Genomic DNA, 12,175 nt, shown 5'->3' with positions numbered 1-12,175 from the left:
TCATATAGATTACACTTAATATATTTCATGCTTGCGGCATTTTCCTTTTTGTTTGAATCTAACTGAATATTAAGCTGGTTTTATTAAGCTGGTAATGTTTAGGCAATGATAAAGAGGGACTTTAGGTAATGTTTCCAGAAGGAGACTTGTACACGCTACCTAAAAATATACCTGAGCAAAATTACCATAAATTGATTCAGAAATGTTTTCAGAAATTCAGAAATGATTCAGAAAAGGCAGCAATGAAGAATGTACTGAGCTGCTATGATAGAGTAGCTGCTACTGATGCAACATTGGCTCATTTGTCTTCGGAGGCAATAGGTGCGCTGCTAGTGGATATACAATAAACAGCCGACTAAGTACTAAGAAAGGCAGGCGTTTAGAAAATAGCTGTTACCTATACAATGTTACCTTCCCGCCAAAGCTGTTCTAGCCATTTCCATTGTCGCGATTTGGGAGAAAAAAGGAACGCACTGATCAAAATTTTCCTATCGCGTGATTCAGTTCTTGCCTCGCCGCTTTCAAATGAGCCGACATTGCGGCTATAAATAATAACAAGTAACAACAACAACCACAATAATAATAATAATGCCAATAATATTGACAACAACAAGAACAACAACAATAATAATAATAATAATAATAATAATAATAATAATAATAATAATAATAATAATAATAATAATAATAATAATAATAATAATAATACCCTACACTTGTTGGTAGGTCTGTGGTGTGCGCAGCTTAAGGTGCGCATAGCCTTTTAAAGGCGGTCGTCCCTATGCCTGAAATTGCTGCGTTTTACTGCCTTTTGTCTTTTGTTTTGAGAACTTGGCTAAAGTAACGCTCGCCTCTTATGAATTGCGCCCAAACAGTGCCCCATTTTGGATTACAAGTTACGGCGATGAAGAAAGTGACGTAAGCCTCGAATGAAGAAATGACTACTACGGCGTGTTTGTATGGCAGATTGCATCTACATGTACGTACCTCACCTGGCGTGACGGACCTCCTCAGTTTTCACTACTTCTAACACAAGCTTATGGGGAGCGGTAAGGAAAGCGTAGGAAATCGGTAGGGAAAGCTTCGCTTTGAAGCGGTGAGAGAGAAAGCGACAGGCAGAGATACAAAGACTCTAGAGACACAGCTACGGGATAAACACGTGCGCCAAAGCAACAGCGTGTTGGAGTGTGAAAGACGTCAGGCCTTGCCCGCTGTTCCAAGAAAGCGCATCTGCCTCTGCGGTAACAATCCGTGCGATCTTGATTGTGACGCTTAGCTTCTGTACCCGAAGTGATGTTTGCTTCCGAACCATTTCTTTGTTGGGACACCCAATAAAGTTCAATTGAGTGCATGGATTCAACTTTAAGCTGACGTGGAGTGTTGGCTGTATTAAAGCACACGGTCAGCTTTTCTCAGTGATCACAGCAGAGTTATGACGTGCAAATTTCCAAATGGTGTCTGATACGAGCAAGGGTGTATGGGACAGGGTAGTAACAGTGCGCTGCGACTCCATGGCATACCACGCACGCATGAAGTACGGGCTATTACTTCGAGCAGTCAACGCAATCCCCAAATTCTGCATTTTGATGCGCCATTAACGCCTGCTGTGCTTGGCACTGGAGTGGAATGCAGGAGTGCGAAAGTAGACGTTTGCTTAGCAGAAGCAGCACTCAGTCTAAAAGGTCCGGACTGCTATCTAAAAGGTCAGGGCCGCTATCTTGCACGCGTTCGAAAAGCCGGCATTTGGTTCCACCCCACACGATTGGTAGATTGTCCTGGGCTGCGATACGGGCGCGGTCTAGGAAAATCAAATGATACGAAACGGAACGTCGGCTTTTCAAGCGTGTAGAAGATAGGAGCAGCAGAAGCTTGATGTGGGCGAGTTGGTTGAGCATACTTGATGAAAAAAGAGAGCGCTACGAAGACAAGGACGAAAGAACAACATGTACGACAAACAAGGAGCCCAGCCCTGATTATTTTAGGCGCTTCTCTGTGGTTCGATTCGTCGTAGCCATTTCCTGCAGGATACGAAAGCTTCTTATTTCCTTTCTTGGAAAGCCTTTCGTAGTTCGTGGAAGTACGTGGCAGAAGCATGGCAGTTCGCGTACTTGAAGGCGGTTCCACTGGACCATCGGTTCCTCCGTGTGCTGCTCCGCTCAGCGAGCGCACATTACTGGCTTTCAGTAATGACCTTCAGATGTCCATTCCTTAGGCACCGACGGCCGTGAAGTAATTTTACAATAAAATCGGCATTATAAGTACAGCGAAATCGCTGTTTCCTATATTAATTTCAACATCACCTGCAAAGCCGGCTTTGGCGACACCATCTATACGGTTTTGGATACCGTTCATTCAGGTTGTCCAGCTGCTTCATTCCGCGCAGGGAGCCCAGCGTTCTCCTTGTGATATATAGGACGAGGATTTTTTTTAATGGCTTGCAATGTGCCATGAGAGCCGTTGCTGTGATTTCGTCGTGTCAGTGTGGGTGGAAAAACTAGCGACCTTCCTTCATTTTCGCGACGCAACCTACGGATGCGCTATCTATGTCCGGAAGAAAGGCTCAGTGTGAGAAAGATGAAAATGACAGGGATGTTTCATTTACAGTCCTTAGGACCAGTATGGCTGGATGCCACGGCGTATACCAGTAACAAACATTACCGCGAGCCCTTTTCGAGACGGCTTGAAGCGAATAGAGCCGAAAATCGTGTGTGCCTGCAGCATTTAGAGCGTATACTAAATAACAGATAGTAATATAGGAAATTTCTTCAAAATCTAGTTTTCTTTTTTCAGAACTACAATCCCTGATTCATGGGTACTTTAATGTAGTTGTTCACTGGTTACCTTGCACCGCTAGGGAGGTGTTGCGAGGGAGCGGGTCGAAGAACTGTATAGGGGGGGCTACAGAAAAGAAGAGGGCTTTTAATTAGTGCTTTTCGTAAGTTTCACCCCATCGCGATTACGTAGTCGGTATATTAATAATCAGATCATTCAACGAGCACATATACATCTCAGCGCTTCTAACTTGTTCTGTTTGTTGTTTGGGGCCTTACAATTTACTTAAACGTGTCCTCGCCAAATCTTGACGCTATTGTTGCTGGCCGTTGATTCTTAGTCGCCTCAGTGTCTCGGCTTCACGAGCGACATAAGCCGACGGAGCTTGGCAACGCCGCTACTTGCCTTGTCCCGAGGAATCCCTTGTTGAGAGCAAGCTTCAGCCACCCTCTCCAGGTTCGCCTTGTTGCGAGCAGTCAGCGATAGCCAGCAACCGAGGGAAGCGAAGTGCAGAGCTGTGCTTTCGCCGATGCCCGATGACGCGCCTGTCAAGCGAAAGAAGGGACCATAGTATAAGAGATGGAAAGATCCCGTTAGCTCTTGGATATAGCTTAACTTCTTGAAAATTTATTCCGTATTAGAACCCTGCAAATTCAGGACATAACTTCGGCAAGTTGGTTCACACTTGCTTAGGCAATCACATCAATGATGGCTACCTTATCAATACCACAAGGTAACAATGGGAAATTGGTGACATGATTCGTGACCACCAGACAGCAATAACTTCAACATGACGCCGTATAAGTGCCTGTTCTTTGGTGGCTAAGAGCTAGGTAGTTGTGTCTAGCTTTTTCTATTCTCTTTCTTCTATAGGGAACTTGCATTAGACAATTAGAAGTGCTCAAAAACATTAGGTACGTGTTTTCCAGTTGGGCTGAACAAACTACATTCTTCAAAAACTATGTATTTAGAGCTAATGTAGGCCACGCTCATGCAGACAGGTTTTGATGTCTGTGGCTTTATTAGAGGCCAAATAATATTGCTAGGCCATCGCTTTCTGCCTGCCTAAAAGCGGAGCCGGGAGTGAAAGTCGAAGCAAAACAGCAATGAAAGGACCCCAGAAAGTAAGAGAACGATTACGGCAATGTTCATCTAAGAAAATACTGTAATTTCGGGCTATTTTTATAAATCAAGCAGTGTAACACCATAATATTTTGCATTATTCTCTGAATGCGATATTTGCAGACATGTGTACCTTTTCCATAAAACAGACAAATTGATGGGCGTATGTGAGCGAAACATTGTAAACATGTTCGTTTATAACCGTTACAACTTTGGAACTACAATGAGTATGTGCAGTGTAATGGGAGAATAAATCAAAAGCACCTGAAGTAGCAGTTGTACAATATAAAAAAGAGAAAAGAATATTTTGCTGAATTTTTTTATGTATCTACATTATTTGAAGCTTCATTTTTGTACCATGCCACGTCGCTTTTTTGTGTAAAAGTATGAAAACTTCTACAACATGTACTTACGAGAAAAAAAGCTGTATTTGTGCACCTATTGTCGATCAAATCACACGTAAAAATAAAATTTGGAATTTTTTTTGTAGCATCTGCCGGTTTGTCCGGCAGATGCATTAATCTAAAAAATGCAGTAAATGACAAACCATGAATCTGGATAAGGTTGTAAAAGGCAGTGAGAAGAACAGCGGGAACTGTTTAGAGGCATTTCTTAGCGCGAGGACACACAAAAGTAACGTCCCCTTCAGGGTAACTGTGTCTGAGAAAGGAACCTGGCAGAAGGAAATTGCCGCCTACCCGATAAGAACACTAAATCTTCTCGACATAAATGACCCCTTATTTGTGAAGAGGTCCGACCAAGTTTTAGAATTTCTTAAAGTGCACCCTGACAAGGGGCTAAACGTATTCTCCGCTGACAGAAAAGACCTTTATTACTTTATTCCTCAATCTGACCTGTTAACTTGAGTTGAAGAAAGCATAGACGAATTTGGTGCAGTGTGGTTTTGAAATGAAGCCGCAACTTCTGAGTTTTTAGCATTGCTCAAGCACTATCTAACTTCAACGTTTATCGAGTGAAATAATGTTTCCTTTCTCCAGAAACAAGGCGTATGCATCGGGTCTTCTTTGGGACCCCTATTCAGCCACCTGTATCTTGCACAAATAGTCAGAGTCTGGTCAAAGAGGCTCAAGGGAACCTCAGTTTACAGAGCATTCCAATATGTTGGTGACTTCGTTTTGTTTCTTGACTGCATATTGATTTAAAAAAAAATGTGAAGGTGTTACAAGCATAATTTTGAACGTCTTGGTCACCTTGATGTGACCTTCTAAATGCCAATAGATAGGAGTATCTGATTTCTGGATCTACAATTTGTGTTGTCTTACGATCACATATGCTGGTGCTACCAACCTAGAGCTAATAAGCCTGTTTTATCGTACTGTTCTGCTCATTCCAAGCTTATTAAAATGGGCATAGCGAAAATGTGTTTGCACAATGCATTAAAGAAGTCGTGCCTTCATTTAATTTCTTCCAGTTTTCAACAACAGGAATCGCGGTTGAGTGAGGTTGGTTTTCCGTACAATTTATTGTTTCATTTGCTTAATCACTGCTCAAAGGAACGCAGTCAGGAGATACGGGTTTCTCGACATCAGCCAGCGCAGGTCTCTTAAAATAAAAATTTTGCCGTAATTCCGTGCATCCAGCGCTTATCACATAACCTGAAGAAGATAGCACTGCGTGATAAGGTTGACGTAGTATTCACTGCTCCAAGCAAGCTTATCAGCTTGTGTGCAAAATCAAGACCTCATGTTAAAAGAAAGGACGCGCACATAAAGCAGCACAGATAAGGGTGCGTTAACTGTAGGACCTGTGTTATTCACCGAATTCCATCGTCCCTTCGAAAAAAATTATATCGGACAAACCGGCAGGTGAATTGATAGGCCTAGGAAGCACTCCAATACAGTTTACAAGCCTTCGCCGGATTGTTGCCTGTCAATTCAATGTAATAAGTGCGGATGCGTTGCGCGATTTGAGGATACAGATATTACCACGAGAAACAAATGCGAATGAACTCGTCTCATCTTTGGAATGGTCGCGTTTATGAGTTTGGCAATGCTTGTGTTAGCCAATCCTCCTTGTCACTATCAAAGAAGCAGTTGCAATTCCTGGGCATGCGTTAAACACAATAGCGTTTTCCTGGTCTGCAGTTGGCGTATACTGTCGTTTGCTCTGTTACGTGGTCAGTAGGCACGTGTTTAAAAGCGCGAAGAATTGAGGCCACAAAAGTGGCGCGCGTCCCGGAAATAAATTGTTGCTGGAAGTTAGCGCCTGTGTGAGTCCACATTCTCTTCCACGTCCTTGTGCTTTTCGCGCTACAACAAAAACTGTAAAGTGTTACACCGACAAGTCCAAACATCTGCACTGATAAAAATAACAAACGCAAAAAACGGGTTTTCAAATATTTTGTCCTTCACAGACAGGCAAACAATAATTGATGCCCCTAATGAAAATTTAAAAGGCAGAACCATGTTCATGACTTCTCTGGTTGCTGTTCTTCAGTGCTACCTTTGAATGTCTTCGCCCACCATAAGGTCATTGAGAACATTTTATTTACTTACTGGCATCGATGCCGCCAACATTGCAAACGCAGTATTGCAGAAGGCCGCCGGGGAATGCGAAAACAATTCACGCGACATTAAAAAGCGGCGTCAGTCGAGAAGATATTCCTCGATTCAAGTTCACCTTCTCTCGCTTCGATACCCAAACCGGGCGCTCGTAGAGCGCCGGATGCTTTACACCCACGTGACGCTTCCCGTCTCGCATGGTTTGCATACGTCACCGAGTTGAGCGACTGGGCGCGCATCGTGTCAAATGCCTGGCGATGCCCATGTATCGGCTACCTACCGTCACTTGCGGCACGAGCGCGCGCCGACGGATGGGATGCCTCAGTGGGTCACTGCAGTGAGCTGCCGTGCGTGACGACCGCGTCGAGAAAAAAAACGTGTGCATTGATTCCAGAGTGCTTGTGCCCCACGCGCGATTCGAAGGGCAAAAAAAAAAAAAAAAGGCAAGCGTCGTTTGACGGGCGTCTTGAAAACGCATAGCGTTATCTTTTCATTTATTATTAGATTTCTTCTTTTTTTAAATCCCGGAGGTGGCTTTGATGAGGAAAAGAATGGGCCTGGCAGCTTATGTAATGCGTAGATCAGAAACGATAGAACCGTAGGCCAGAACCAAGGGAACGGAAGCGGAGTAAAAAAACATGACAGACAACGAGGCGGCGTGATGAAATGAAGAAATATGCAGGCGCAAGATGGAAGCAGCTGTCACAAGACGGCAGTGAGTTGAGATTGTTGGAAAAGACCTTCGTCCCAGAGTGGACACCAAAATAGGCTGCTGACGAAGACAAACTTGCCCTGAACTCCTGCCTCGTCACGCAGCAGTTCTGCTGCTGCAAAATGGGCATTAAAAGCATAAAGGTTAAAAATTATTTCAGTTAATTACTAATTGGACTGCGGCGGCTACTGCTGGACCATCTAGTGCGCGCCGACATAGAGGTACGAAAAGGGAGGACGTCATTTTTAAAATATGCAGAGCCATATTTTAAAATATCTTATTTGATTTAGCTTAAAATAGGTCACCCGGTTAATATATTTACGTATAGAGTGTTTTTTTTTCTTTACGCCGAATACTTTGTTTAATGAAAAAGCTCCAAAATGTATTAGTATTACGTCACTAGAGAATAATTATCTGGTGAGGTGCACAGTATATGCAAAAAAAGAAACAAAGCAATTCAGTCAATAATAAATTGCATACATGAAACGTCTTCTTAGTCATGAACTCTACGAACACATGCTTGCATTGGGAAGCTGAATCGAATCGTTGTAAAAGCCTAATCCTGTGTTTCTGCATTACACTGTGGCCACGTACACAGGAAGAACTGGCGTCAAATTATTATTTCAGTTTAGGTGATCACGTACAAAGCACCACGAAGCGTGGCTCGTCCTCCAACTCCTGTGCGATGAAGTAGGCTGGCATAAAACGAAGGTGCCGTAACGCTTCCACCTTCCTACAATTTAAGGCTGATTGGCGCTTCGCGGTTCCAATGCGTAATGAGGCAAATTACACGAAAAATTTTACGGTGGTTATTTTGATATACACGGCCGTGTGCACATGTAAACAACGCACTAGACTTATATCACGATTCCCTTCAGCTGTCCAATTTACACATGTGTCATAAAGTTTGTTACAAAAAAGTAACTAATGTAGATACTTTATTTGGGAATGAATTATTTTGATTATATATTGTTGCAAAAAGGTCTGCCTGGGCAGGTAATTCACCTACGGTGACGTAATTCGGACACACTTTCGGCGGGCACCTTGAACGTAGAAACCGGGGATTAGGCCTCAGTTATGCCCCACTAGTCTTGGCGCTCTTTGGCAATATCTGGCCCTTGCATCAATATGCGCCATATATCATCGTCACCATCAGCCTCACTATCATTAGTTACGCAAAACGGCACCGCTGTATATTCTAGCGAGCTTTTGGATGAAAAACGTATCGGGTAATTCATAGGCATTTGCGGCGTATTATTTTCTTTTCGAACTGTACATCGCGCTCGCCACAGCCGTATCAACGCAACTTAGAAGGAGCCATCCTCTTCGCAAGACAACATATTCGATTTCCGGCCGCAGTGACTTCCCACAAAAAATGCACTTCTTCCCATTCATCTGTCACTACGGCGACCATTGATTGCCATTCGATAGCCTTGCAACGCTACACACAGACCAATCAATCCATTCTAGCAAGGAAACGCAGTGGCTCAAAACGCAAGAGTGAGAACGTTACAACTAAACGTAGTTGCCAGGATGCCGTAGCTTTCTAAAATCATGCGCATGGATTACAAGAACCGGCTTCCACGCAGTGCTTCTCGAGGCGGAGTAGCGCGCGTCCGTTTACCGACGATTTACAACGGCCCGCTGCAGCAGACATCGTTTACGTACCAGTTATCAGGGCCACTTTTCCTCTGAGATCCGGCATTGTGGGCCAAGATGCACGGGAGCTCTTGGCGCATCGGATGTTTGGACGAGAGTAGCGTCGACAAGCGTTCGCGACGGTTTGGCCCGGGGCGTATCTCGAGCGGCAGTAATGCTGTCAAAAGATACCGCGAAAGCAGAGGGCGACGGGCGGCGGACGCGACCTACAACGTGTGACCTCGAGTGCTATTATTGGCGCACGGTTGGTGATGGATAAGAGAAGCCTGGCGCAACGCGTGCGACGACACTAAACAGTAATAAAGGAGCATCGCGCCGCTCAGGCCGCCTTCGGATCATAACTGTCTGTGGAGCATTTTTTTTTTGCTCTCGAAATGATCGCCCCGAGACGTGACGCTGCGCTTGGCCTACTCGACCCATTGTTTCTCCCGAAATGTTTGTGCAACTGTGGTCGTTTGTTGATACGTACGCATTTATTGACTTCGTCGAAGGTATCCAGTGCGACGTCTACGTGCGGGTGCCGTACGCGCGCTCGCACGTAGCTCACGCAGCCGTTGCTTTCGGAATAGCGTACGCAGAGCGCGGTGGTGCAAGGCACTAAAACTTACCGGAATATGATCACGTGTTCGTCCAGTTTATCTTGGCTTTAATTTTGTCACGTTAATGCTCCCTCCTAGCTCCTTCCTTCCTACGTGGCTGCCGGCCGTGCCGCTGGAGCATCTCTCTGTGAGCTGAGCTGCTAAGTGCATGTTTTAGAGTAGATCGAGTGAGCGCCCATACCAACTGACGGCAGTATGCCGAGCGCTGCCCCCCTCGGTACAGTTTATACGAAAGGCCCTCATACAGCGATCAAAAGCTGACCCCATTGTGTGTAAACATTATGTAATATTTTAAACATGGTAGCAAGGGTGTAGACTATAGCGAGCATGCATTTAGCACGGTAGAAGCATATCACGAAACCACGTGCTATAGCGCTTCAATGTATTTTTTTCTCATATTGACGTATTAGCTAATGCCTATCATACGATACTCAGCACTTGTGCGTAAAACCAGCACGTCAGACAATGCCGCACTGCTCTATGAAGATATCGCGCGTCTGTGTATGTGTGTAGGATAGGAGGCGACTAAGTAATGCGGAATGTGCGAGCGCGTGTCAAACTACATATATGCGGCCTTCAAAGAAGCGTGCGCCTTCTGCAGAGATATGGCAACGCGTATGAGCGTCATTTCAAGCTCGTGTCAATGCGGATACGCACCCTTATTTCATCCCTCTGTCGGAATCGCGATGATTGCAGAAGATTGCGGGACGAGAGCGCTGTCCTCTTCGGCTGGCGGAGTGTGCAGTGCATTGTCACACGTCACAAGGGCTGAAACAGACACCGCTCTCCTTGCGTATTCGTCCGCAATCATGGGAACGGGCTTTTCCAGAATTGTGCGCGCACGGCCAAAGGCGGCCTCAAGGCAGTATGGGATGTCGTAGTGCGGACTAAGGTCCATCTAAATATGTCGCGAAGCTTGGAACGAAAAGCGTGCCGAAACCTATCCGCAGAGGTATTTAATAGCGCATGATTAAAGTGCGGCTATGTGAGTGGTGGGGCGCACACACACTGAAACTATAGGACACCTATGTGAGAAAATAAAATGAGTTCGAAAATTTTTAATTACGATACTGCTATACGAGTCAATATTCCATTTCAAATATTTCTGCTGTGCTAAAGCAACAAATGTAAATGTTTTTTTTTCTATTTCACAATTTATTCGTTCATTCTTGGTGAGTCTAAGGCCCCTTTATGAGCTTTTATAAAAGAAAGCTAAGTACCGAAAGCGTTTGCGGCGCCGCCGACGCACTTTATTGGACAGCGCGCACTTCCGGCTGGGAGCTGCTTCCGTCCACCATGTTCTTCCTGGGCAAGTCGAGCTGCTGAGTTCAACGGCGCTAGCACGCTTGTTTTCTTGCTTGAGCAGTTATGTCGGCTACAGATTTTCCGCGAAGGCGACTTCTGTATATCTGTCACTGTTTGCTGGAAGTCAGCGTAACTTTCCGGACGCTTCTTGCTGCCTGCTGCTGCAGCAGCCGGAGCAGCCACCGCCCCTGCCGCCGAAACGCGCGTTAAGGACAAAGCGCGGGAAAAAAATGAGGTAGGAATAAAAAGCGCGTAAGAAAGAACATGGCGGCCGACGCGAACGTGGTAGGATAGGAGGAACTTGGTGCTACTTGGCGAAAGGCGATCTGGGGACTTTAGGTGAGCCCTACCAACCCGTGATTCTGGTGGAAGAGTTGGCGAGATTGTGCAAACGAGCGATTTTGTCGTGCAGAATGGAGTTGCTCATTTGAACGCAGCGGTTTCATCCGATGTTTCTTTTCTTTTGTTACTTCCTTGCGTTTTTCTTCAAAGTCTGGCATGCGCTTCACTTGAAATTTTAGTGACCTAGCGCATGAAATTCATTGGGGAAAGGTGTGATTGGAGGCTTTTTGTTATCGTGCAAGTTGGCGCTGCGACATCCGACGCGCTGTGTCTTGTCGTGACGATAAATGCGGAACGCTCCGCGAAGAAACGTTGCGCTATATTTGTTCACTCTCCGTATCATCGGCTCTGGGTGTCCCACGGGCAGCTAAATTAGTTAGTCGAATGTTTACTAAACGATAATGTAGTACAATGTTGTTTTCTCTGATACCTGTTGGATATGAATGCATGGTGTGCCGCTGAATTGCGAATGAACATGTGAAAAGGTTTCACATACGTTGCTATACATTACGACTGTGGGATGGCCATAGCACTTTTCATGCATTAAAACATTTTCTGTTTGGTCAATTATGTTGGTTGGAATATGTTACACCAATAAAAGTTAAGTTGCTTTTGAATGCTTTGTGACGCTGCCATTTATTTCCATCCTATTCGTTCACATTCTTAAGGAACCCACTGGAGCAACTGTCGTCATTAACAGCCTAATTATGTTCACATTAAGACATACGCCACTCCTATATTTTAGTGACACCGTGGCGCTTCAGATGAGGTGAGTGCGAACTCGCTCCAGCCTCAAAATAAAAATAGGTGTTGGCATCGTGGTCGAAATGCCGGACGCTAAAGACAATCAAACATTCACGCAAAGTAACGTAAGATCTTGACGCCCCTGCTATTTCCGGTTGGGACGTCACTTTTTTTCCTTTTTCGTTGCTGTTAGTTGTCCTCCTGATACGTAGATGGCGTCGGTTGCAATGAGCCGTCTTTTTCTTGTCACGTTGGCTTCTAAGGAACCTTCGCTACCACTTTAGATATACTTTGGCGCCGGCTACCGTGGCAGCCGGATTATGATGGCTAGAAGGTTAGGCGGTAGCATTGGCGGTAGTGGAGTGCAGCAGCAGATTATGGCAGGAGCGGCAGACCTG

General features: G+C 45.1%; 1 protein-coding gene across 1 annotated transcript in view; it reads right to left on the bottom strand.

Annotated features, from left to right (window-relative positions):
- Positions 1 to 8,976, bottom strand: part of LOC142574767 (glucose 1-dehydrogenase-like) — a 41,460-nt gene extending 32,484 nt beyond the window's left edge. Inside the window, exons 1-2 of the mRNA XM_075683785.1 lie at positions 8,797 to 8,976; positions 3,178 to 3,317 (exon numbers count right to left, since the gene is read on the bottom strand). Of these exons, the coding sequence (XP_075539900.1) occupies positions 3,178 to 3,317; positions 8,797 to 8,833 (177 nt within the window). The 5' untranslated portion in view covers positions 8,834 to 8,976. The remainder of the gene's footprint in view (positions 1 to 3,177; positions 3,318 to 8,796) is intronic.
- Positions 8,977 to 12,175: the final 3,199 nt, after the last annotated feature.

Source organism: Dermacentor variabilis, chromosome 3, assembly GCF_050947875.1.
Source record: "Dermacentor variabilis isolate Ectoservices chromosome 3, ASM5094787v1, whole genome shotgun sequence".
Lineage (NCBI taxonomy): Eukaryota > Metazoa > Arthropoda > Arachnida > Ixodida > Ixodidae > Dermacentor > Dermacentor variabilis.
Note: the sequence above shows the minus strand (reverse complement) of the source record. Positions and strands in the feature narration are given on the sequence as shown.